The 26,962-nt window shown below is 37.3% G+C and overlaps 2 protein-coding genes across 3 annotated transcripts; one reads left to right on the top strand and one right to left on the bottom strand.

The window, feature by feature from the left end:
* Positions 1 to 4,930: 4,930 nt before the first annotated feature.
* Positions 4,931 to 9,895, top strand: LOC139976273 (uncharacterized). Its single transcript, XM_071984916.1, has 3 exons — positions 4,931 to 5,536; positions 7,941 to 8,041; positions 8,918 to 9,895. Exons 1-3 carry the CDS (start codon positions 5,259 to 5,261, stop codon positions 9,118 to 9,120), a joined length of 582 nt encoding a protein of 193 aa, XP_071841017.1. The 5' UTR covers positions 4,931 to 5,258; the 3' UTR covers positions 9,121 to 9,895.
* A 3,513-nt stretch (positions 9,896 to 13,408) lies between these two features.
* LOC139976496 (uncharacterized) lies at positions 13,409 to 24,633 on the bottom strand. 2 transcript variants are annotated; one of them, XM_071985300.1, is made up of 4 exons: positions 24,275 to 24,633; positions 21,940 to 22,108; positions 18,276 to 18,359; positions 13,409 to 13,688 (listed from the first exon to the last, which is right to left on the bottom strand). In XM_071985300.1, the coding sequence occupies exons 1-4, from the start codon at positions 24,410 to 24,412 to the stop codon at positions 13,654 to 13,656; spliced, it is 426 nt and encodes a 141-aa protein (XP_071841401.1). In that variant the 5' UTR covers positions 24,413 to 24,633; the 3' UTR covers positions 13,409 to 13,653. The 2 variants fall into 2 exon arrangements, with proteins under 2 accessions (XP_071841401.1, XP_071841402.1); XM_071985301.1 differs by lacking the exon at positions 18,276 to 18,359.
* Positions 24,634 to 26,962: the final 2,329 nt, after the last annotated feature.

Genomic DNA, 26,962 nt, shown 5'->3' with positions numbered 1-26,962 from the left:
CCCTATACACAGCAGGTCTTACTTTTTGCTGCTCAGACAGAAAGGATTCAATAACACAAATTAATTCCCCCTAAAAATCTTGACGTATTGCGCCATTTGTGATGTATCGAAGTACATCTCCGTGTGGCCAGTTTGGGGGTGAATGATATTTCCTGAGAAAAAAAATCGACACAAAGTCGTTACAAAGAAAAGTGCTGCTTCCTGTCTAACGTATATTTTTTTTCTACATGTTGCGAAACTCAAATCTGAACTATAACGGAGGTCAAAACGGATGATGTGTCTAGCCCCTTAAACTTATTTTTAGGTAAGGGGGATTTTGGAAAGTGATTTTTTAGTCGGCAGTTAATACATGACTAACTTATAACATGATATTACTAGCCCCTTCAAACGTAAGAGAGGACGATTTCTTAATGTGATTTGGTAGTTACTTGTAACCGTATGATATTATAAGCCCCTTATAAAACGTAAGTTAGGATGAATTATTTGTATTCGGTTATTACATAAGCCAGTTATTACATAAACCAGTAATTACATAAACCAGTTATTACATAAATCAGTTATTACATAAACCAGTTATTACAAAAATTACGCTTTGAACGAAACATGGGGCGATTTTGTAAAGTATAATTTGTTGGTAGAGGCAGTAGTTAATTACATGACTCGGTTATTCACTCACTATAAGCCCATTTGAACATAAATGAAGAGGATTATGGAAATACGATTCGTTAGTACAGCCTGATATTACATGTCTCCATTATTACATTGAATTATTACTGCCCAACTTCGAGCAAATATTAATATAGTTTAATATATGTTATTTAAGGTATAGACAGTTGTTACATGACTCAGTTGTAACAATATATTACAATTACCAACAAGGAAACGCGTATCTATGTTACACTCTTCAGACTCTTTATGTGTAGTAAGACATTTGTGAGAAGCTTTAGAAGAAAACAAACATGGATTTTTCCCATGTTACTTAAGTTTTCCGACACCTTCATCAGTCTAAAATAATCCTTCGCATTTCTGATAATATCAATGAACTCTCTTAAATTAATTGAATTCTCTTCTGCAGAAGAACGACGTACAATCCCCTGGGATATTGTCATGTAGTATTGAGTATTAATAATGTGTGATTTCGTTATGAATCCGCCCACCTTAATAATAATAATAATCAGCAATTATTTTTACGACGCTGAAGCGACTACAAATGTGGGAGAAACCCGAAAGGGCTTATGGATTACAACTTACACGTCGGGTGGCTTCCAATTCAACATTTTAACTCAAATTTGGACCTTAATAACCTCTTACCCGATCTGATCATATATTTAATGCATAGTAAAACTGTTGGCGATGAGGAGAGCAACATGGATGATGACGATGTTATGACGATGAAGTTTACGATGACGATTACGTTGACGATGACGATGACGATCTCAGTGACGATTACGATGATGAAGATTACAACGACGACGACGATTACAGTGACGAAGACGATTACAGTGACGACAATGATAACAATGACGATTACGCTGAAGACGACGATCACAGTGACGATTACAATGACGAAGATTACGACTACGATGACGATTACAGTGACGATAACTATTACAATGACGATTACGCTGAAGATGACGATTACCATGACGAAGATTACAACGACGACGGTGATTACAGTGACGATGACGTCGATGACTATTATAATGACGATGACTATATCGATGACGTTGACGATGGAATCGACGATGAAAATGATGGTGATGATGACGATACGATTGGATTACAGTTGTGTGTTGTAAACTAATGTGTACAGCACCAGTGTTGAAGCATTCGAAAAGGAATCCGTACTTGAGTATACTACACGAGTACCTCGGTACAAGTAATCCGTATACTCGCACTAGGTGAAAATTACTGGGATGTTTAAGTACCACTAGCACTCGTTGTTTAGTACTCGAACTCGATTGAAAGTACTTGATACTTGCTTAGGATGAGTGCTTTACGAGTACTTATGTTAACAAAACAACAGTTTCTTAACACTGACTGTACAGCAGTAAACCGCTTCGTCTACCCAATATCAAAGTAGACATTTTTATTACGGCTAACAATAACAAGATCGGAGCAGGGTCATCACATTCCACTCTTATAATCCATTGAGTACAATCAGTGACCATCAGGCAGCAGCATGTGTGCAGCATGTGTGCAGCGTGTGTGCAGCATATGTGCAGCATGTGTGCAGCATGTGTGCAGCATGTGTGCAGCATGTGTGTAGCATGTGTGTAGCATGTGTGCAGCATGTGTGTGTCATGTGTGCAGCATGTGTGTAGCATGTGTTCAGCATGTGTGCAGCATAATGTTCTTGTTGATAAGAAATCAAAAGTACTCAAAAGTACTGGTATGTAAGTACCTTTACTGTACTTGGATTCAGCAATGCTGTCCTCATATATGGTACTCGGTTTCTAAGAAGCAGTACTCGGACTGTGGTACTTGGTACTCAGTCGGAAGCACTTGGTGCTCGGATAAGATCCTTGACTACAACACTGATGTGTAGCACGTACTTGAGTTAAACTGGGGACTTTCATAACCAAGGGCGGCGGAACCGGGGGGGCACAGGGGGCACGTGCCCCCCCACTTTTCCTCAGGTCAAAAATGTGCCCCTTTTCTACATACAAATTTCTAATTAAAAAAAGAGTTTACAAAGCGAAACCCACGTCGAATGAAATATTTCGGGAAGTTTTAAATGTTTACTACCATAGGCGTAGGAGCCCAATTGGATTGAGGGGGGGGGGGGGGGGGCTGTAACGACGTGCCCGAAAAATATAACCAAAATTTTTCGCGCGCTACGCGCGCGTTTTACATATTAATTTGCATATCATATAGGCATGCGTCGGTTTTAAAATCACATGCCAATAACATACAATCATTTGCCGTGTTATTACCCTTCCATATTGCATTTCAAAAATGCCTTGCTATTTTACATTGTGACTTTGTAATAAGCAGAAACCATTTATAGCCTACTATGAATAATGAGTATAGTTTTAATATCCCTTAACCTACCCCATCCTTTCGTATTTTGACATATTTCATTTGCTTTCATGCATGTATCGTGTGCAGGGACTTGGACTTTATAATGATTTCACCTCATTTTGTCTCGAAAGAAAACTTGTTCCTTGGTTCCCAATTTGCACATTAGATATTGCAGTGCTAGTATGCATTGTTTCCTTTGGGGGGGGGGGGCGTTGATGGAGGGATAGAAGTTAGAGTTATAAAGGGTACTAAATATCTGGCTGCATCAGTCCAATCGAATTTCTGCAAAGTGCCCTTCGACGTTGGTGCCCCCCCAGATTAAAAGTGCTTCCGCCGCCCTTGTTCATAACCAACATTTCTATCAAATGTCAAGGATATACTTGTTTAGGTTTCATTGTAGAAAATTCAAGAGTTAGAGATAGATACCTTGAACTTGTACAGGATTGGTAGTATGATGCAGGCCTGTGAATCAGGGGGGAAGGAAGCTTCCAAAAAGTCGGGGGGGGGGGGACACAACATCAGAGGGGCACTTTCTCATTCCACAACCACCACTCGTTATGCTATCAACCGATACACACCGGCCATATCACTTGAATATATGTGATGTGTTAGAATGCTATCAATACTATTTATTGAGATTGTTTATTGTTAACCGTGCTACAAAAAAATATGGGATACCATTTTAAACATAGCATGTACAGACTAAAAATAAATAATTAAAATATTAAAATAAGTAAAATTAACAAACTTCTTCATCAAAGGGGCACATTTTATTTGCCAGTAGGGCACATTTGCTATTTTGGAAAAAAGTGGGGGTGGGGACACGTGCCCCAGTGCCCCCCTGGCTCCTACCCCCTGCCTGTGATCACGAGTTTCATTTTCTTGACCTTGTGACTTCAACCAGAACTTACATCAAGATTGTACACGTTTGTCGTCAACTAAGGCGCCAGTTCGTTGAATATTCATACAAAAGTAAAACTGATGCAATATCAATTATCCGTTTGCTATTCAAATTAATTCATCAGAATGTCGCATTACTTGTTTATATTGATAGCACTACTCGGAAGTTCATAGTTATGTCATTCCTTCTAACTAAACAACTAAAAGCAAATATTAGCAAGCAAATAGTCTTAAACTTATGCTAGACGAAAGTTACAATCCGGAATGTTTAATATTTTGTCTGTTTACATGGCGCTAACATCAGGAGTGGTTTCTCTAAAGGTAGCCAATTTAAAAAATTGATCAACTCCACCAAACTTCGACTGTTGCGGACGATTGGAAAGAGGGAGCTGTTGCTCGAAACGTTAACGTACTTTTCAATCAAACTTGATATTTAACTGATTATTTCAAGGTCGTTTTAAATAAACCTGAATTTCATATTCCCAGTCATTTATTAAATTTCAATTTTTATACCTTACTAACTTTTACACAGTAACGACCCTCCAAAATACCTTCCAGGTGTTAGAAATGTTTATTTTGTGTAATTTAATGAGAACATTAAAGATATCAAATTATTGTTCACCCTCCTCACCCTTTGTTGCTGTACGAGACTCAAAGATACAGTATCTCCATTTCAGGTTTATTCACAGAATATAGGGTACAAACGCTTTCTTCACAAAATTAAAGCAAGGATTCACCGTTGTATGCTTTTTTTTCAATTCGGGGGGCGGACAGGGTCTTAAAAGCGGACCGGGCATTTTTCACCTATAGACCTGCCCATTATGCATTGATATGTTACTTACATAGTGATCGCCATCCTGGTGGAGGGGTGTAAGGGTAGGGGTGTCCCCCTCCCCTTTGAGGTTTTTTTTTAAGTTAAGGAATGCTTAGATGCAAAATGGTGCTATATTTCTCAATTTTGTAGGATACAATAATCCTTTAAAGAAGACCCAAAAATAATTTTCCAGAAGCAACACTTAAAGGCGATATCGCTCGTAGACTTTTTTTAGAGGGCGCTGGCATTTTCGAGGTTTCAGCGAGGTTTAATGGGACCCCGAAAACTCACGTGACCTCGGTGGCAAATTTAGATCAGTGAATAGCACAGGCAAGCGTATGCGTAACAAGCCCGTACCCATGCACACATAATGTTATAACACAGCATTTCAGAATATTGTGCTGTTTACCGCAAAGGATTTTCGTACGCGATAGTTTGTTGTTTGTGTGCCTTTTGAGTAAAGAATACTGTACGATTTTCGTACAAATACATTCGATTAGACTAGAGTATAGTGACAATCATGGAAAAGGGATCAGGGCAAGGAGAATCGGGCGAAAGAAAACGACCTTATCCTGGAACGAGCGTAGGTTCAAGTGGAGGAAAGCCATTGTTGCATGGACCTGACAAAAACAGCAGTGCAAAGGAACAACAGCGACGAAGAGATGCCACGAAGATATATCTTCTACGTTCCTACGTAAACTGGCAAATGGAGAAAGAGCTCTACAAACATGTCCACGATTTGACTTCTGTTAGCAACGCAGATTTCGCAGAACATTTGCTTCAGGATCACACAAAAAGGTAATGATTTGCTAAGCTAGGCTAAAACTGTATAGGGTAATACTAGTACATAGTAGTACTACAGGGTATTGTCCTAGGTAACTGTCAGTATTGCGAAGTACAGAAAACTGCAAAGTTCGGACACCCCTAAGAAATACAATATTTCACCATGATAACCTACAAGCGAAAGCCAATATCACTAAAAAGTAGGAAGCTACAGTTATTTCCTCTCCAAAATGACCCGTGCGCAAGTATGTACGTACATATCTGTCAATAAAATGAAGATAGTTTTTGGGGTATTTTAAGGCTTAGGTGTTCGAACTTTGCAGTGTCTATGCTATTGTATTTGTAACATACATGATTTGATGAGCCTAGGCTTTGTAACTAGGCCTATCATTCATTATTTTTCCAATGGACCTAACGTATGCTAACCTTATCATACTTATCCTAGCACAAAATAGCAGTAAGTTGTATTACTGAGTCATCATCATCACTGTTTGTGAATGCTTGTCATGAGGATACTGTATAGGCCGTGGCTATTCTTACGACTACTAGTCGTAACAATTATTTCTAAACTATTCTTACGACAAAGGCAAATTCAAGTGCAGTAAAGTAAATAAAGCAACTGCGCATGTAGTAGGGGTAACCCTAACCCTAAACATAACCCTAAACCTCAATCCTAACCCTAACCGGAAGTTATTGTTACTCCTCGTCGTAAAATTAGTACTCCTAATCATAAAAATAGCAACTGCCCATGCGTAGTCGGAAATTATTCTTACAACTAGTCGTAAGAATAGCCACTTTGTACTGTATACAGTTAAAAATTAAAATATCCTTCCTAAAGAAGACTGACAGGGACTGGGGGTCTTTAGTTTCACTCCTCATATTTATGCCATGGAAAGCTGGGCCTTCTCATCACCAAAAAGTAGACTGTTTTTTTGCCTCAACAAATTGATGGAAATATATTTTCTAACCACTAGGCCTAAGTGATCTGTTCATCCCCACCCCTCCAGGTTCTAAATTGTTATCAGCTGTCCTTGTTTGAGGAATAATTCTTGTGAATGAGCATTTGAAAGAAAAGCCTCACCTATGCCCAGTCATAATTAACTAGGCATATAACATAGGACTAAGGCCTATAGTATTAGTAATAAGTATCTGAATTAAGTGTTCATAGTAACTGTATTCCCTAATTTTGTAATATACACCAGTGAGGAAGGCACACTGTGCTGTACAAGTACAACCACATGAACCTGCAATTTTTCCTATAAAAATAATGCATCTACTATACATAAATAATTTAGAATCACTACTAACTGATTCACATGTTTTCACACCGCTGCGTATGCAACTAGACCTTATGTTTTTCTAAGGTCAGCCACAGCCAGCATATATGCAATCAAGTTTTAATGGTTCATGTGGGCAACAGGGTGTTATACTGTTATCTACTGACTGTCTGTCCAATATTCCAGCAATCATGTGTACATTTCTGTGAATGGGATTTTTGAAGGAACCCAACTGCTATGCAAGAAATTAGGTAAATTAGCCTCACAAATTGAGGGACCATATTAGTACATATAGCTATACCTTTATAAACCTTTATATAGCCATGCCTGGAGGTAAGAAAGTACCAGTTTTTTTTGTGTAGGCCTGATGCTCATACTTTATGATGCTGTGCTAAGTTATCATATTTTTTATATATAGTCAGTACTATGCTTGTTTTTGTTCAGCTTCTTGTGAATGATCTGATGTTTAGTGTTCAAAAATTATAATATCTATTAAATTTGGTGGCCGAAACTATCTCTTGTGGAGAGTAATCTAGCGTTAAATTAATGGTAGTCTGAAATCAAGCTATTCATGTAAACAGGAATTTTTCACAATGGTGTCATGGAGTAAGCTAGCATCTCAATTCTCACTCATGAAACCAACTGCTCACATAAACAGGAAGTTTACACAGTAGGTAAATAATGAGTGTACATCAAACTTTGTTAAAAGACTGGACATCTTTTAGCGATATGAAACCAATCAGTTCACTAAGACAGGAAGTTTACATAGTAAATTTTACATTGACATGTGAGCTCAAGTTGTTGGGCAAGCAGTTGGGCAACACAAAATTATCCTTACAATTCTTGAAAGGTACCGCGGTTTATGGATATGTTGAAGAAGAGTATGAAAGAATATCTCATCCTTATCTGGGTTTAAATCAATGTGGGTTAACAATATGTTATTATTGAAATCTGCCTAAGTGTTTGTTTGTTACTTTTCTCTTTCATATTTTTTCTTGGGTAGGTATGATAACAACATGTATGTTTGTAATGATTTGGTCATTACCAGATTCATTACGCATACAATTAAGCTTGAGGTGTACAGTAAAATTACTATTTCAGTTATATGATTTACAGACAATTTTTTTTGTTTCATTGTATAGGTTTCAAATGCATCTTTTCCGGAAAGATGCTGAAAGTCAAACAGAGGCATTCTCAGCGGCTGTCACCACAGAAAGATCAGTTGACACTCAGAAAGGAGAAGGTAAATTTATATGTTTATCCTTGCATGAATTACAGACTGGAAGAGCAGTGCTAATCTTATCTGATCTGGTGTGATCAGAAAAATAATACAATTTCATTCTCATTAAATTCCAAAAGAAAAGAAAAAGATGGTAGCATATTGCTCATCCACTAAAAAGCATACATGTGTATGAGAATTTATAAAAGTAAGTGGGCCTGATATTATCAGGATCTTCTTTAGAGGCAAACTGACTAGTAACAGTAAATTAAAGAGACACAATAGAGCCTGGAACAGAGAGGACATGGTGAACACAAAGAAAGAAGTTAATGGTGTATTGAACAAAAGGAGTCAGTGAAAGCAGAGGTATTTAGATAAACTGTGGAGTACCGAGTACAAAGCTAGGATTAAGTAAGGAGAGAGGGCAAATAAACTATAGCAGAATACAGAGATGGAGCAGGATAAAGTTAGTCATGTCCTTCCTGTATATTGAGCCCATTCAGTTGAATGGTGCTAGGGCACTCCGTCCACTCTCTCTATCTCTGCTGTGGTGTACTGTGTCTGAGATGGTTAGTCTACGAAGTTAGTTACCTGTTGGGACATGTCTTTAATGGTATGATTGGGGAGCTGAAAGTGTTCCCCTACTGGAGTCTCCATTTTCATGGTATTGACTTGTGACTAGAACTGCTTCTTGAGGGTGGTCTTGGTTTCACCAACATACTTGTAACTTCAATGTCCTCTAAACTCAATGACACCATTTAAATTGAAATATCAGTTTCCAGTGCTGCATAAGTGTGATAAGTTCTAAACAAAAGGTACTGTATATTTTTAGTCACAGCCATAGAAGCTATAGCAGGATACTTGCAATCTAGTAACTATTGTTTTATGTAATCTCTACAGATACTCCTGATCCAGTTACTTCAACACCTCTCAAGAAGCCATCTGCCAATGTTCTGTCCAATGTCACCAGTAGGATTAGATATGGAGCAGCATGGGAGAGAAACCTCAGACTATACGAATACACATTGCCACATTTACATGATCCTGAACAAAAGAGATCATACATATGGCAGGGGCAAGCACTTTTCCCAGACTTTTGTTGACAGGTTGTGCGACATTCACAAACGTTGAATTAGCAGCTAATGATACATCTGCATCACCAGATTGAGATAAATTGCTTTCGTCCATTTTGTTCGATAGTAGCTATGACTGTAAATCAGGAGCTTGGCCACCCTCTAAGTCAAGGTGGGCAAGGTTGGGGAAATTCAATCAAGGAGTAACAATCAGAGAATGGCCAGCTTTATATTATTGTATATAGGCCTACACGCACAGCGTGTATAAATATCTGTATCGGTTTATTTATACTGGTGTTCATTTCCGTTGCCAGGAGGGGATATGATTTGAACGTGGGGGAGGGTGTGGGGGGGTGGGGAGGGGGTCCCATTTGAAGTGTCCAAACGATGCTAATCTTTACATCTATCTCTTGAATCACATGTACCCCTATCGACACGATCAATCAGTCCTGTCTCTCACCTCCTCTCATGCACTGGTGTATTTATTTCCTGGCAAGATAACAGTTAGGCATAGTAAGGGTCAGAGGTCATCACAACTTAAAGAGTTGTGCGAGTCCCTGTGGTCTCTTACATCCTGGTAGCAGTAGAGAGAAGAAGCCTAATAGATCAGAAACCATGACCATCTTCTGTTGTGTCTTATTTTCCAGCATCCTTGAAACATTATATCTTTCCCCTTTGATTTGTTGATGTCATAAAGCTGTATTTATGTTGTGCATTATTTAATTCCAGTATTTAGATTGTATATTCTTCTTGTGTATTTGACAGTATCCCAGTGATCTCCATTTTTCTGCTCTTGATTTTTTTTTCTCTGTACTTTCATATCATATCTATCTCTACCCATAGCCTCCATCTCCACATTTTCTTTACTTTCTTCCTCCATCCCTTCATCTGTCTTTCACTCTTTCTTTATTGACCTCTTTCCTCCCCTCTGTTTACCCTGTATGTTTTAGTTTGCCAACTCCCCCCCCCCCCCCCGCATCTCACCCCCAAAAAAGTTCACAAGGTTGACAAGTCTCCCCGTGCTAGTCCCAAGCTATACACCCTTGTTGTATAGCTTGGGGATCAAATGGAAAGCCCCACCCCCACCCCTTATTCCCAGTGTAATGAATCGGCAAATGGAAGATTATTCGGAGTTGTTCCTGATGGTTCAATGATCTTATAGTCAGGCATAGGCCTATATGGTTCTCTTTGTCCTTCATTGCCGTCGAAGTTTGAAATGAATTAATCATGCTAGGAACTTCCGGGCAATGTTTAATTTTCTGTGGCAAGAAAAAAAGCTTCCCCCAGTCTCTCCTGGTTGACTATATAGAGCCTGTACGCCTATATGGTCACACAATAGTATAGATAAGTATGATCCATGCAGACAGCTAGTATATATTTTTTTTAATTCAATCCAATTTCAGTTAAAGTTTCGAGTTGTAATTCGAGTCAGTCGAAATGAGGTGCCCCATGGTGGAGCTGGGTAACCCACCCCAACCCCGTTGCCGACTTTTTGGCATTTCGTTGGGAGCTGTTCGGAACAAGAAGCAGGAGAGTCAATTCTGGGAGTACAGTACGCTGGAAAGCAATACACTGACGTGATTTAGGAAAAAAAGTTTTTTGCTTTGACGGCCGATGCTCAGCGAGACACTTTTCAATGGAAATAACTATTAGTTTATTGTTCATGTACTTATTCCCTTTTTGCCAATCCTTTCTAAAGAGGGTGGAGCCGCCCCTTATGGCAACGTATTTTTCTTCCCTTTTCCGTTCAAGTTTCGTTATTTTTTAATTCGGGTCAAGGGGTGCAAGGACAGGGTTTACGTGCACCGGTTAGGAGGACGGGGTGCAGCTAGGGCAAGTGCTCTGTGATCGCCTAAAGGGCCCGTTGCCAGGAGTCCAAAAATAATTAAATATACATATTTATCTATATATGGTATATGTCTTATATGACATAAAATGCTTTGTCTTACCCTCCTGATATATAACTAATATTTATCTATAAAATACAATGTAAGCTGTGACTCTGTTTATGTATAATTAATACCAATATTGGCTGAAATACCAATTGTTCACACATGACGGACTTGACTTTACGTTTGATACCCAATTTTGTAATCACTTCAGTCATATTTTTCACTCATTCGCGTTTGTCTTTTTGTGACACCAGTCAGCGTAAATCAGACATAAAGTTCATAACTATAGTTTTTTGAGCTGTTTCTTGACGTCGACTGCTCACCAGGTAGGCCTAAAAGAGTAAAAGCAGGGAGCTGCTAGAGCCTAGAGTAGCAGCGCCCTGGTCGAACTATTACGCCTGATGCAGAGCTCGACCGTAACCTATACTGTACAGCCCATTAGTTGTGAAATGTTCTGAACGTAAAACAAAGCACAGAGTTTTGTATCACACAACACACACGAAAACGCGGCGTAATACCGCATACTACTGACCAGGGAGTTGTTCCATAACAACTCCCTGTACTGCCACAGACAAGAAACTATGCAGGAATTTCGCCAAGGCCACCGTTCAAGTAACCGAACCCGTTTATTGCTTACTAGCCGTAAATACTGGATTGCTGAGAAATTACGAGACAACAGCGACGAACCGGTAGAGGGTAGTATTGATATTATTTTTGAATCGGGTGGTGTGAAGGACAGAATTTACGAGGAAATTACGAGCGATCCCACCTTTAATGAAACTGAGAAAAGTAAAAAACGTTAACAAAAATAGACAAAAATATATGTTTTAGACTGGATTTTATTTAGTTTTTTAAGCATTTTGTGACAACATGCTTGGAAAATATGGAAAAAAAACTAATAAATCCATTAGCACGGACGGGTTGCCATAGCACGTTCTTTGTTACGAACTAACAGACTAACTAACATGGTGATTTCATGAGCTGATTCCCACAGATAAAAATATATTTCTACACAGCCCGCCTGTATTTTTTCTATTAACTACTGTTAAATGGACTGTAATTTTTACCAGGCTCCCCAGCCCACCGGCCTTCCGGCCCACCGGGCATTGCCCAAGTCCGATTGCCCAAGTCCGACACTGAATTCGGAGGATGTAACTTTAGAACATCTGTTTTGGCTATGTTCCCCAGTAAACGATATTTGGATAAAGACTTCTCCACTGCTTATAAAAAAAAAATACTATTAATTACGAATATGTTAAGCTTGGGTATCTTGATGATGTTATTCATCCTATTAATTTCTTTTTACTACCTGATAAGTATTTCATATTTCATCGCAAGCAAAATAATTAAACACCCGAGGTTTCCATTTTTCTTCATAAGTTCATATTTTCTATAGAAGCTGAAATCATGTTCTCAACACGAATAACAAAGAATTATGTTCCATGGTTGAACAAACATTCAGTTTGTGACATACACTATGTGTTAAATATTATTTAATTAAAGAATTATTTTTATTAATTTTTATATTTGTAACTCAATTAAAGAGATCGGAATAAACTAGATGATATATATATGTATATATATTTAATATATATATATATATATGTATATATGCATATATATATATATATATATATATATATATATACATCTTTCTCTTACGATGATAATGTTTCTTAAAACGTCAATTATATCCATAAACACGATTCTCATGAAAGCAACATTAGAGGCGATGTTTGCAACCTTATCACCAATTATTTTTATCAACTAAGTGAAACAGTCAACTGGTATTCTTGTGTGAAAGATAGTTATTCGTTTTCTAGAAATAAAATCAATTCATTGATATGTCTGTTTCGATGTGCTTGAGCAGTACAAATCGTCAGTGGCGAAATATCCGAGTATATCATTTTAAAGAAAGAAATAACACATGTCAACATTGAATGTCCCTTAAGATTTTAAAGTATAGTTATAGATATGTCCACCAGGTGCATTAATTGTCCCTGTTAAGTATCCTTTACAATGATTTTCCGTAAGTGAAACTATCGTCAGACATTCAGTCTTCACAGCTACGGTGGTGACAAATAGGGGGCGCCGATCAACTTTTCATTCTTAGCTTGACTCGAATAACGTCTCTATCCGTTGATGCTATTGAGATCAGCACGATCGAAGCAAAACGTTCCTCCGGTCCGCATAGGTCATTTGATGGTAAACCCTCGGTATATATAAAATGATTAGGTAAAGTGCTGAGACATATCGTGTCCTGTAACTTTTTGTACAGTTGTATATTGTGTCATAGTCCATTCTAGTGTGAATTAATAACTTAGCAATGTGAAAAGTTCTTTTGATCCGGTGGGAATACTACCCACCCCACCGCCTCCCTATCCTCACCCCACCGCCTCCCTATCCTCACCCCACCGCCTCCCTGTCCACACCCCATCCGTTCCCATCCTCTGGTCTTTTCACTTGTGCCTCTTGTATGCAACTCTAAACAAAAGTGTCCATAATGGTAACATATATCTTCATCTGACTGCTGAGTTAAGTCTGTGGGTAATTTTGAGGTCTTCATGGCAGGTCTTCGAGGTCTACGGTTATTCTGTACGATGGCTGCATTGCACGTTATTCCGTACGAGGGCTGTATGTATGGTAGGTTATTCCGTGAGAGGGCAGTATTTTAGCACAGGATCTTCCAAAAACTACACTTGCTGCCTGCAATGACAAAAAACATCGATAAGTTGTTAATAATCATTCGTAAAAATATCAAAAATTTCAAAACATAGAATAGTAAAACAATCAAAGACAAAACAAAGATTGAGAAAAAAAAAACAACGGCAGTACAAATGAGTGGTATATAATAATAAAATTATTTATTGTGAAAAATTGCCCTATATCAATTAAAGTGGCTGAATTACTTAGTTTAGCTTCTCAGAAATAATACAAAACTTAAGACTAATATCACCGTATGTACAAAGAGATCATTTCAAGACTACAACGGTGGCGGATGTCAACCACTGGTCGGCCTATTCTGTTAGTTGTATGATATTAAAGAATAATGCTTTGATTGATCAAAACTGATTAAACAATGCATGGTTTAGAATTAATCGTCACAGATCTGACTCGCGAAACTGGCAATGTCGTCAACGACTGAGCGTTGAAGTAGTATTTCAGATATTAAACATATATTAAAAATGAATATCTAGAAATCTGGACTGGCTGTAGAAACATTAGTTGCAATTTTAAATTTTGTCTTCAGTTTTGTTGGAATACAGCATGTCTGCAGCATTAAACTTCTACTTAAGATGTCAGCTTTATATCTCTCTGGAATTGTTTGGTCTGACCTTGGTCTGAGACTGACCTTGGTCTGACCCTACTTTACATAGACCTTTACATGACAACAGTTAGTCGTTTAGTACTTGCAAATAATGTGGCCTTTGCAAATGTTCTATAACAGTCTTAACCACGTTATGAGATATATACATATGGTTCCTTTCCATTTACAAAATACTTTGCACCTTTTAGCATATTTATTCAAGTCATTTCAGCAACTCTTGTGTCTGCAAAGCAATTGAGATAGCTCGTTAATTTGAAACAAAATAACCGACACTTGATGAAGATTCAAAAGAAAAGGGATGACATTAATATAACAAATAAACAAATTCTATTATATTCAAACGCCTTTTTTTTTTCTCTGTTTCGAGGCACACTTAATATGAATATTTTTCTTCTACAATAACAACGTCATGCAGTTTGCCGCAATTCATTGTGTAAACGTGATAGAGAAAGTAGGTTGAAATCCTTAGCAACAAGGAACCCCAATACACATATCGTAAGTTACCCTAACACACTGATCTGGAACGGTGTCGATAAAAAGTGTTAGAGTAGAACCACTGTGTCTTTCATTTCACTCCTACTATACAGGCAATATATACTTCAACAAAAGTGCTAGAATGTGCTTTATAATACTCTTTTTTTCTTTTTTGGGGGGGGGGTGGGGTGGGGGTCGGGGTGGCGTAAGAGTGGTTGCCGTTGTTGTTGTTGTTACTTTATAAAGTGCTTTGAAGTTTTCAGTATCGATGGTGAATTGTTATGCTTAACTTATGAAATGAGGTAAAAAGACTTGTTAATATATTAAACTGATGTTTATCCTCAAAAGCCTCAGATGTTTGCATACATTACAAACATGGAGCTATATTTTTTAGCTCCAGGCTACAAAATTAGACTCTAAACTTAATGCACTAGTGAGTTTAGTATCGTTGGGTACAGGTGTATACCTGGACGATATTACAGGATATACTGGAATAAACTAACACACTAATGAATACAATCTGAATACTTAGGGGGTGTGAGGGGAGGGGAACAGTTCAGCCGGGGAAGAAAGAATTAGACTACATATTGCTATAATGGTGTTACCCATTTTGAACCTCACACAAAAATCAAGAATATCTATTAGCTCTAACTGTGCCTCAGAATGCGATATTTGACGTCTAACCTTTAATCTCCAAGTGGGCGAGGACCCCCCCCCCCCCTATATGGGAGACGCCTTCAACGACCCATCGGCCACAAACTATCCTTTATGAAATCATTCATTCGCATTTGAACCTTCCATAAAAGCTCAGCACGTACCTAAATTTGTCGGGGTTGCTTGCATCCCCTTCCCCCCCCCCCCCGCTTATTACTCTTTAAGAGGGCCCTATAGTAGTGGCCGGTACCGTCTTAAAATTCACGCTTATATAAAAATACGCCGAGGGCGTCTAATACAAGCGGCATGTTGATTGAGAATTTAGAACTGCGTTTACGCTTTCTACGATTCCCTCGCTTTTGCTTTGAAAGATAAACTTAATCGGAGCTTATATCAGGTTACCTCTAATTGTATATTTCTAAACAGAAATCGTATATTTTTCAGATAAAATGAGATATAAACACATTTTTCTGCGTCCTCGCCTACACCCCACCCTCCCACTCTCCGCCAACCCCCACCCCCAGGTTGATTATTTTTATATTTTTTCTCAATTAATACATCAGTCATCCATCTATTGCAGAGGTTAAAAAAGGGAAAATCCCAGAGTTTCGCATAAATTTGAAGCTATATTTAGATTAGCCGACGTCTAATGGATGCCAGTACAAGACCTTTAAAAACATAACCTGTATCAAGTTATATAATTTATTATCGTAAACAACTTCTTGACGTGTGTTGTTACTTTAAATTCAGCTTCATAATTATTGCATATCGTGTTAAATTTGCCAGAATTAGCTAATGCTACTCTATTAGAGCGTGTAATTAGGAAGGACCTTAAAGACCGCAACAAAAATACGAGGAAAATGAAATTGACCGTAAACATCGAAAGCGTACAAACGTAATAAATGTTAACATATACAAACATGTTTCTAGACTGGTATTCTATAAGACAGGTATTGCGAGTCGAAATTTGCGCTGAATCACGCAAAATATATGTTCTGCTCTTATACTCTTCTCACACTCTTCTCAAACTTGAGTATGTATATATATATATATATATATATATATATATATATATATATATATAAATGCAATGGAGGTAAACGACAAAGGCAAATGAATATATATAAATGAAAATCGTAATGAGTTGGAAAATCAAGAACAGTGAAAAAACTTTCAGCCTCCACCGGGACAAACGCCTACAGTGGAATTACGACCTTCCTTACCGGTTTCGAACCTCTGGACATACAATCAGCGTCCATAGCCTAGTGGTTATAGGTGTCTGCGTACAGAGCGGAAGGCCCGTGGTTCGAATCCCGGTGGGGGCTGAAAGTTTTTTCACTGTTCTCGATTTTCCAACTCATTACGATTTTCATTTATATATATTCATTTGCCTTTGTCGTTTACCTCCATTGCATTAACATAAAGTCTGTTCAAAGTATCTCTTTCGAGATCCGGCTTTAGGAATCACAAATGATTTCGAGTTGGTTAGCATCATGTTTGATCTCTAGAGTAAGGCAAAATATGTCACCAAAAACAGAACTAGTATTGTTCGATACAGGTGACAAACGCCTACAGTGGAATTACGACCTTCCTTACCGATCTCGAACCTCTGGACATACAATCAGCGTCCATAGCCTAGTGGTTAGGGTGTCCGCGTACAGAGCGGAAGGCCCGTGGTTCGTATCCCGGTGGAGGCTGAAAGTTTTTTCACTGTTCTTGATTTTCCAACTCATTACGATTTTCATTTATATATATATATATATACATACATATGTATAACCGTTTGACTCAATCGGATATGAACGCACTTGCGTTGATTGGTATTTCTATAAGCTTCAAAACTCTGTAGGGAAAACTTGGAACCTCACCCAACCCAATATCAAAGAAATAAAAGAGAAACAAGTAACGCATTTGTGACATCTTCAACTGGTATTTTCCCAGGAAACGATATGTAAGAATTGATCACAAGTTTCGCTTGGGTACTTAGCTAATCAAGGTCCTCTTTTACATCCCCGAACTAAACTTACCTCTGAACTATATTTATTTACTAGGCCTAAATGATAATGTCAACCTTCTGTTCCATCATTTCTAATAACTATATGTGACAACATGTTGTCCTCGACGTAAAACAGAAAGAAATTATGAGACGAAATTCAACCATTTGCATTAAATTCATGTTCTCTGAGAACGGACGATTTTTTTTAAAATTTACCTGTCGATCGTATGTAGCTTCTGAAGAGCTGGTAAAAACAAGTTCATGTGGTACTTAACTTAATATTGTTCAGTCGTTTTGATTGATGTGTCTCCTATAATAATAATAATATAATAATAAATGTTATGTTATGTTTAGACATCGGTACAAGGCGCATTGAAAGTGAATGTGTTTTCCATTATATTGTATGAAACCAGCTCACCTCACCCTTACCACTACCAGTTATATGAAAATTGGTGACTGTCCCCTTATTGCGCATGTGTTATCCGACCCATTACTAACACTACACTTTGGTAAGTCATACAAAACAGTGGCGGATTCAGGCAGGGGGATCCGGAGCCATTCCTGGACCGGGGCCATTACGGGATCGGGGGCCATTCCGGGACCGGGGCCATTCCGGGATCGGGGGTCATTCCTGGGATCGGGGGCATTCTGGGACCGGGGCCATTCCGGGACCGGGGGTCATTCCGGGATCGGGGCCATTCCTGGGGTTGGGGACCATTCCGGGAACCGGGCCATTCCGAGATCGGGGGCCATTCCGCCTCGTCTGTACTCTCTCACAAAGAAATTGGCTGCAAACAAATTTGAGGGATATGGTGGAGAGGTTTAGCCGGGCATTTCTTACTTTTTCTTTCGGTTTGTACCGATACTGGTCTCCCGGACCCCTTCCTTCGAGCAAACCTTGATCCACCACTGAAGAGTGCCATACCTGTAACAGGAGAACCGACCATATTTAAGCTCGTCGGGTAAGTTAGCCTTACTGATGGCAGAAATCTCTGATCCAAAAAGAAGGACAGTTAGTTATGGGGTTCACATATACTGCGGTATCCAAAGCGGTATCTTTTTCTTTGTACCTAGCGAAGCACATGTTTGACAGTTGCATTTATTTGGTTTTCTTCCAAAACTAAGAGTAAAACAGATGACCTTTCAAGATGTTTATAAGGTTGATAGAATCAATCAAAAAGAAATTTTCAATAGATATGTAACGATTTTGAAAGATAAGCAATTTATCGCTGATATGATAGCCCATTAGGAAGACAAATATAACTTCGGTTGTGTGTGTGTGTGTGTCATTTTCATACCGCATTTCAATTGTTTCCAATTATATAGCACAGTCTATTGGCCTCGGGACACAGCGAAGAATGTAACACAGTATGTCATGATGACGTCACACTGACAATACTGATCATATTCAACACGATAGCGATGTTTGCTGTCAGAACTGATTATCAAGTAAAGTATGAAAAAAAAAGTAACAAAAGAAAAAATCTGAAATATTGGCTTTAGGGTGACAGAATAATGGGATTCAACATTCAAATTTTAACACTGTAGAGTATACGAATGAACAGTTTTACGTAAAAGGTGAGATTGTCTGTGCTTGTGCTTGGTCTTACATAGTTATACATAAACTATTTCTGTTTCAAGTCTCTCTTTTAATAGAGTCAAAATCTACTTACAAGACGGATCATTGTTAATCTTACGCGAATATTTATTATAGTGAGGGCCTGAGAATCCAAATTGCTGGTTGACCCTCATCCTAGCCCCTTCTTTGTGGCTTTCTTTGTTCTTTTAATTAATTAAACAAGTTCACAGCATACAGTTACAATATCTGACTGTACAGATGTAATATAATCACGCTGTTTGCTGTTATTGCAGTATCGGCATTCCCTTGAAAAAATGGATAAATACCGCATAGTATTCTCCTTCAAATCTTTTTAAAGATAGAGGAGTCTTGGTACGAAAATCAAATAACACGATTTACTCTCAACACCGTCAGTCCAATTACGTTGGGACTGTAACCATGTGACCATGCCTGTGTTACATCAAATTAAGTATAACACTGCCCCTTCGAAAAAGATATAGATAAATACGTACCGTACATTTAATCTAATTCGACAATAGTTGACTTTTGCTGAAATTCTACAAACAAGGAACATTTGTCGGCTAAACAAACAATAAACACACCTATCACATTCAGGACGAATCAACAAGAAGATTAAACTAGGTTACATCCTATCACACATATCTTATATATATATATATATATATATATATATATATATATATATATATATATATATATATATATATATATATATATATATATATATATATATATATATATATATATATATATATATATATATATATATATATATATATATATATATATATATATATATATATATATATATATATATATATATATATATAGAATGCATGGTCTTAAACTACCTAACATATGTACGTGGAATGCCTTCCTCCCCAGGATGAGTGTTACAATCTCTGCCAACGAAATATGCCTTTAATATAGGAACCAAGTAAGATCTCTCATAATACCGCAAAAGAAAATCCTTGGAAATATCAGCTCGTATAATAGCAGACTCTGTTGAGTTGTACAAGGTTTACGGTCATATCGGACTTGTTACTCGACTCCTATTGTCTGTAATCCGTGGCCTACCTAGGCCTACTCAAGGCCAGGACCCCATGGGGCCCGGTATCGAGGACCAAGAAATGTGACAAACAATTATGTTATTCATATTTAAAAGTATTAATTCTGTTCAGTACTCCTAAGAGTGATTTGCTGATATATATATATAAATATATATATAATTACGATTTCAATTATATATATTCATTTGCCTTTATCGTTTACCTCCATTTCATTAACATAAAGTCTGTTCAAGATATCTCTTTCGAGATCCGGCTTTAGGAATCACAAATGATTACGAGTTGGTTAGCATCATGTTTGATCTCTAGAGTAAGGCAAAATATGTCACCAAACACAGGACTAGTATTGTTCGATACAGGTGACAAACGCCTACAGTGGAATTACGACCTTCCTTACCGGTTTCGAACCTCTGGACATACAATCAGCGTCCATAGCCTAGTGGTTAGGATGTCCGCGTACAAAGCGGGAGGCCCGGGTTCGAATCCCGGTGGAGGCTGGAAGTTTTTTCACTGTTCTTGATTTTCCAACTCATTACGATTTCAATTATATATGTATATATATATATATATATATATATATATATATATATATATATATATATATAAATAAATATATATATATATATATTATACCGCCTACAGTGTAATTACGACCTTCCTTGCCGGTTTCGAACTCTGGACGTACAATCAGCATCCATAGCCTATTGGCCAGGGTGTTCGCATATAAAGCGAGAGTATTTCTTTGTATTTCGCTGTACCCTCTGTCTCACGTGATCTGGATGTTATGATCCCGTTATCCTAAACTATATACAGTTCTCAACAATATAAAAGCCTCTAGGCCAACAATCTTTAATGGTGTTTTTCGCGATTGAAATATTTGATATGATCATTTTCCTGGAAGAGATTCCTATTTAATATGTACGTGATCGTCGTTTTCAGGGGTGTTTAAGATGGTAATATACAGTTCTTAAATGTGGCTGTGCTTGAAGCAGTTATTGAGGTTGGTTTTGTTCGATTTTCTGATAGTATATGCTAAAACTCAATAATAAGCTTGACAATTGTCAATAGTTGTTTTTGTCTGATATAAAAAAGGCGCTCTTTTCGATTTGCATCTTGCATATGATTAACGCTACAAGCGGAATATATGTAGGCAACCAATAATCTCTTACAATTGTGAAAATATTATTGCTTGCGAATAAGTCATAAATATTGGGGAATGATCAAGTGTAATATTACTTTATTTATGTTTTTAAACAGGGTTGTAAAATTGCAGTAACTAAACTAGTGATCGAAATCAACAGACTATTTCGACGTGAAGTTTGTTTTACTTCACCACATTTCTGCAGTAGTAAATGGGCCGTTAAGGGAGGGAAAATATTGCAAATACAGGCAATGTAATTACAAAGACATTGATGGAAACGAACTTACTAATTTCGATTTAAACGTAACAATAACACGCGGATTGGGAGCTCTACAATAGCCGTTAACTATCTACCCAACGTGAAACTCATCATTAAATACAGTCTTGTATTTGTATGGTTCCTATAAGCGTTTAGTTAAATTGTAAGGCCCTAATTCACTCACCTCATAAATGTTTGATTTAAAACTTTGTTTTGAAGCATTTCGCTTCGTGAAAGGACTTCTTGAATATGACTGCTCTATCTACCATTAAGTCCCACAATGATTATATATTGACAGGTGGATGCAGCCACCATATCCACCCCCCCCCCCCCCTGAGTGCCCCTCCCAAACCAACTTCACGTGTCGGTCAATCGTAAGGTACATGTTATAATGACTGGCATTGAGTTAAGGTTAACTTTTAGATCGGTTTAACTCACGTTTGTTAGCCGCTGATAGTGGTTCAAGAGCGGACAAACTCTCGTCAACAGATCCGCTTAGTGGTAAGCTCTCTTCGGCTGATGACGTCAGACTAAGTCCACCTGCATCTTCTGAAATGTGGTCAATTCGTCTCTGCACCTTGTACAAGTTAAGCTGACTTTGTAGAAGCTTAAACGAATGGAGAGGAAATTTAAAATTTAAAATCACCGAGAAAAAAATCAAGTCTCAAAACAGTGGATTTTGTATAGTATGTCCGTTCTGGATGCTATATAGTGCATTGCGTTTGACATTAACGTTTAGCATGGTAAACTTATCACTCTGCGTTCTTCATAAGTGAACGAAACAACAGACTAGTGTTACTTGATTACACTGAAACATGCATTCACATGTATTTGCAATAGTCAAAGAATTAACATGTGAATGATGTGATGTTCAAATCAAAAGGAGTTTAACCCCTGGTCGACCTCGCGAGAGGTCCTACGGGGGATAATAAGATTGTTTTTATAGAATAGACACATTTTTTTTTCATTTTTTTTTCTTGGGAAAGTTGTCTATTGTTCAGTCAAGAAGTTGCTGGTAAGTGAAGTAATGTACTTACATGATTATACATATACGTGGTGTATTTTCATGGTAACATATGCAGTGCAATTACATGAAGAAAAAAACAGCTCATATAATCATATGAATATAAATATCATATAATCGCATTCACATGAATGATTACACATGCAGTTGGTAATCACATCATTGCCCAATGTAGTATGAATATACGCGCACAATAGTTGCATCATTTACCATGAAGATATAATCACCTGATTACATTTGCAGTGTATTATCGTGATTACCGTACCTATGCAAATGTAATCTCATGACTATACTAACAGAATCGTACATGCAGTGTAATTATTTGATTTATAACATGCAGTGCTATATATGAATCTATACTGCCTGTTCAATCTTGTAAAAATATTTGCGTAGATTATCCCTGCATATATCTAATCGTGGTGTTGTCAAGATGTGTAATCACGTGACTGAAGATGTGTTGTCTTTATAGGATTACACACACACGCAATAACCTTATATGATTACATATGCATGAAGTATCATTATATGATTACACATGCATGTAGTATCATTACATGATTACACATGCATGCAGTATATCATTATATGATTACACATGCACACAGTATCATTATATGATTACACATTCACACCGTATCATTATATGATTACACATGCACACAGTTTCATTATATGATTACACTTGTATGCAGTATCATTACATGATTACACATGCACACAGTATCATTACATGATTACACATGCACACAGTATCATTACATGATTACACATGCATGCAGTATATCATTATATGATTACACTAACACTTTGAGAAGACATTTCTGGAATGTCTGTTAAGAAAACTTAAACTAATCATCACGAAAATCGGCTCATTTTGGTCTTTATCAAAGTCTTCGGTTGCTTCAAGCGGAGAAATTTCTTTTAATCAATGCGTGCAGCACAATACATACTAGGCGCAACGAAGCGCCCTTTGCTATATACACAACCGTAATCTGCCGTTGTAAGCGCAAGAATGTTCCAGGATCGAATCTATATATTACATTTATGAGTGAAAACTGGTGCCATGTACGTTCCATTACCACCAATTGTCGTGTGAAAATCACAAATCATGGAAGTCAAAATAGCGACTTAATAAATAAAGTTGATTTGGTTATTTAAAAGTTATCATCTTTAAACTATTTATTTGTAGTAACCACTGTTCTATAAGTTGATCGAGAAAGATATACAACTATAGGAATAAACCGCAAAAGCCCTTATATTACAGTTACGGATTTAAAAAGCGACTTGGCCAAGTTTAATTCGAAACGTTGTTTTACCAATATATTGAACAAACTTTTAAGAGACTTTGACTCACAAATTCATTCTTGTTCCATCACAAATCATGAAAACATTGAAAAATGTTGGCGCATAACAACAAGTTTTTTCAAATTCTTCGACAAAATGAAACTAAGCTCATAATAAAACGAAAACCGCCAGAATTATATCAAGTACATTCATGTACAAGAAAATAATTTATTCATATCAATTAATATGTAAAGAATTCTTAACCATCCAACTAACTTCATCACTTTTCTCTTCCTTTTTTTTCTGTGATTGTTTATTTTTGGGGGGGTGGAGGAGTTTTTTCTTTCATTTTTGTTGGCCTTTTAAGTTTATTTAGGCTAAAAAAAATTCAATGATATTTTAAGGCAATAAATAAATGATTTTATAAATATATGAAATCATTATCCATAAATAGTTTATACTTACCAGATTCCTTATTTCTGTGAGATCTGGTTCGGTGATCGTACCGCCTGGATGGTTTCTACTACTACTGCCTTCAGTGATTTGAAAGAGAATAACTGAAATACTAAACAAAACCGAACATTTAGCCAGAAGGGAAAACATCTTGAGATCGGTAGACCGCTAGTTCTATTTTTAATTGATATAACTTTTTTTCCCCTTCAAGTCTCGTCGATCCAACTTCTCTACAAGCTTGTTTGTATGTTCGATTATAACTTAAGGCACAATTTGTAGTAAAAAAAATCCTATTTTACCTGAAAAGTTTTCAAAACACAGAAATGTGCCAGCAAAGTCGAAAGCTAAAGCTTATAAAGATTTCCGACCTGTAAATTGGTTGTGTCCTGAGACTGATAATGGTTTTAAATAGCAGCAAGGACCCGACTTCTCCGTTCAAAAAAAGGTGATCTTTATCGAGAAAATTGAATAAAGATATTTACTAATACCCGAGGGCTAATGAAGGTGACGTGTGAGATAAGCAAAATAAAATGAGTCCCTAATTGACAGAGGGATTGATCGTTGGAGGCGAATTGACCATGGATATGCAGATTGAAAACTGGAAAATCAGAATCAACTTTAAATAATAACAGGAAATATGCAGTCATATATCTATAAATCTAATAATAGCGAAATCGTCTGAATCCGGCAATTTCTCGTTTTTCAAAATGTTAACTTATTCCTAAGAACTATAATTCCTTGTAGAAGTGAGGCTTACTTAAAATATACTATGACGTCATCTCCTCAAACGTAGCTGTAATGGCCTGCATCCATCAAAATTTGGCCACCGAAAAGAAATCTCCCTCGCAAGTCGTTTTTTTTTTATATATTTTTTGTATTACAATATAATTAACTTGGCAGGTTTAATGTACAACTTATACCTGCTCCTTTCCGGTGTCTGTCCGTATTTCTGAATATTCCTACTTTAGTGCTAATAGATCCGTCTTCAATGATGACGCCATATCAACAAAGTTACCATAGTAACAATCATCCCAAAAACAAATTATTATAGGTGAATGTGTGTTTATGCCGTTTTCTCTAACTTTCGATATTTATGATAAAGTAGTTGCTTAAGGGGCGCTTTCTCCCAACCGTTAAAAAGTGTATATGGGACCATGCAAACCATATTCACACTATTTGTTTACAATGTCCTATAACACGATCCAAATTCTCAAATTAATAGGATACTATAAACATGATTTGAGTCAGAAAATTGTTATGTTCAGTGGCGAACGCAAAGTTGGTATGGTGACACCCACCCTCCCTCCACCCCTCCTCCCTCCCCCTCTTTGACAAGTTCGAAATCTTACGTGCAAGTTGGACACTTCTGACTATACCATATCCAGCTGGTGTGACTAATTTTATGATATGTATATGGAGCGGTTACTTGTGTTATACTTGTAACATCACCCAACAACCCCCACTCACCCCCCCCCCGCCCCTCCCCCATGGATCGTTGGTCTTTAGTTCCGGTACACAAAACTTGAACTCTAGACTGGAAAGATTAAAGAAAAATAATTGTTTACTGCCAAAGAACTGATAAATATTAATGATAATAATATTTTATTTTAATAATGATAATAGTTTGAATTAGTTATTAGTTGTTTACATACTCATTTTTAGAAAGTAGATCATGATATATTTCCTGAGTGACTTTCCAGTTATAGTAGAAATATAAACTAACAAGCTAATTTTAGCACCAAAATTTGTTGTTGTTTTCTTTTGGGGGGTTTGCTTATAATTTAGCATATTAGTTAACAAGTTAATTAGCAGTGAAATATTTATACCAGCCAAATTTATGGAAATATTTGTCACAATAATTTAATGACACATCCGCTGTGGTTTGGTTATTAAATGAAGTACTCGAGAGTCGAATCCAACGTTTAGCATCAAAATATATATGCAAACTACATGAAGCATACAGGGTTGCATCTTAACCACTTACTTATTGACAGGACTTTCGAGAGGGGTGCGGGGGGGGGGGGACAAGGAGTCACGGGGTCATAACGCAGGGTCCCGGGGCCGGAAAATATGGAGGATTTTCGGGAAAGTATAGAATATATGAAGAATGTGAGAGACCTGGCTATGAACGCCTCTATGTCTTGACTGGTTTGAGGTTTAGAATGTAACTGATTATCCTACGTTAATTAGCTAATACCTTAATTAATATCATACAAAACAAACTGCATACGCATGGGGGTAAAATGTTCATAGGAGATCATCCCTTGGGCTTGAGAGGAGGGGAAGTGGTGAAGGGGGGAGGGGGGGCACCTTGAACCAATTGAGCAGTGAAGGGAACTGTGTGTGTGATGTTTATCTATTCCATCATATCACCATGGTTAATTGGGGAGTGCTAATAATTTCACTTACTTGCTATTTGCTTTCAAATATTTTTTGTTTGTACTTTGCTTCTTAACGACCCCTCCCGCAATTGGATGTCTTGTTCCTATGTGTTCCCGCCCCTATGTGTTCCTGTTCCTATGTGTTCCGCTCCTATGTGTTCCCGCTCCTATATGTGTTCCCTTCACGTATAAATGCTTCGTATTAGAGGTATCATGTAAGTTTACTGCAAGTCCTGATAACGACACAGAATTTGCCGTGGAAACACTTAGCTTATTCTAGCACAGCCTTGTCCTCGTTTACAAGAAATGTGGGTGAAAA

This window comes from Apostichopus japonicus, chromosome 11 (assembly GCF_037975245.1).
Source record: "Apostichopus japonicus isolate 1M-3 chromosome 11, ASM3797524v1, whole genome shotgun sequence".
NCBI lineage: Eukaryota > Metazoa > Echinodermata > Holothuroidea > Aspidochirotida > Stichopodidae > Apostichopus > Apostichopus japonicus.
The sequence above is the reverse complement of the archived record's forward strand: the minus strand, read 5'-3'. Positions and strand labels throughout refer to the sequence as shown.

What these genes read in the sequence shown, in the direction of transcription:
- LOC139976273 (XM_071984916.1), top strand. Translation starts at nt 5,259, where the DNA reads ATGGAAAAGGGATCAGGGCAAGGAGAATCGGGCGAAAGAAAACGACCT. An exon ending in CTTCAGGATCACACAAAAAG is followed by an intron (nt 5,537 to 7,940) that starts GTAATGATTTGC and finishes TTCATTGTATAG; the next exon opens with GTTTCAAATGCATCTTTTCC. An exon ending in TGACACTCAGAAAGGAGAAG is followed by an intron (nt 8,042 to 8,917) that starts GTAAATTTATAT and finishes TAATCTCTACAG; the next exon opens with ATACTCCTGATCCAGTTACT.
- LOC139976496 (XM_071985300.1), bottom strand. Translation starts at nt 24,412, where the DNA reads ATGTTTTCCCTTCTGGCTAAATGTTCGGTTTTGTTTAGTATTTCAGTT. An exon ending in ACTATCAGCGGCTAACAAAC is followed by an intron (nt 18,360 to 21,939) that starts GTGAGTTAAACC and finishes CTCCTGTTACAG; the next exon opens with GTATGGCACTCTTCAGTGGT. An exon ending in GGTACAAACCGAAAGAAAAA is followed by an intron (nt 13,689 to 18,275) that starts GTAAGAAATGCC and finishes TTGTCATTGCAG; the next exon opens with GCAGCAAGTGTAGTTTTTGG.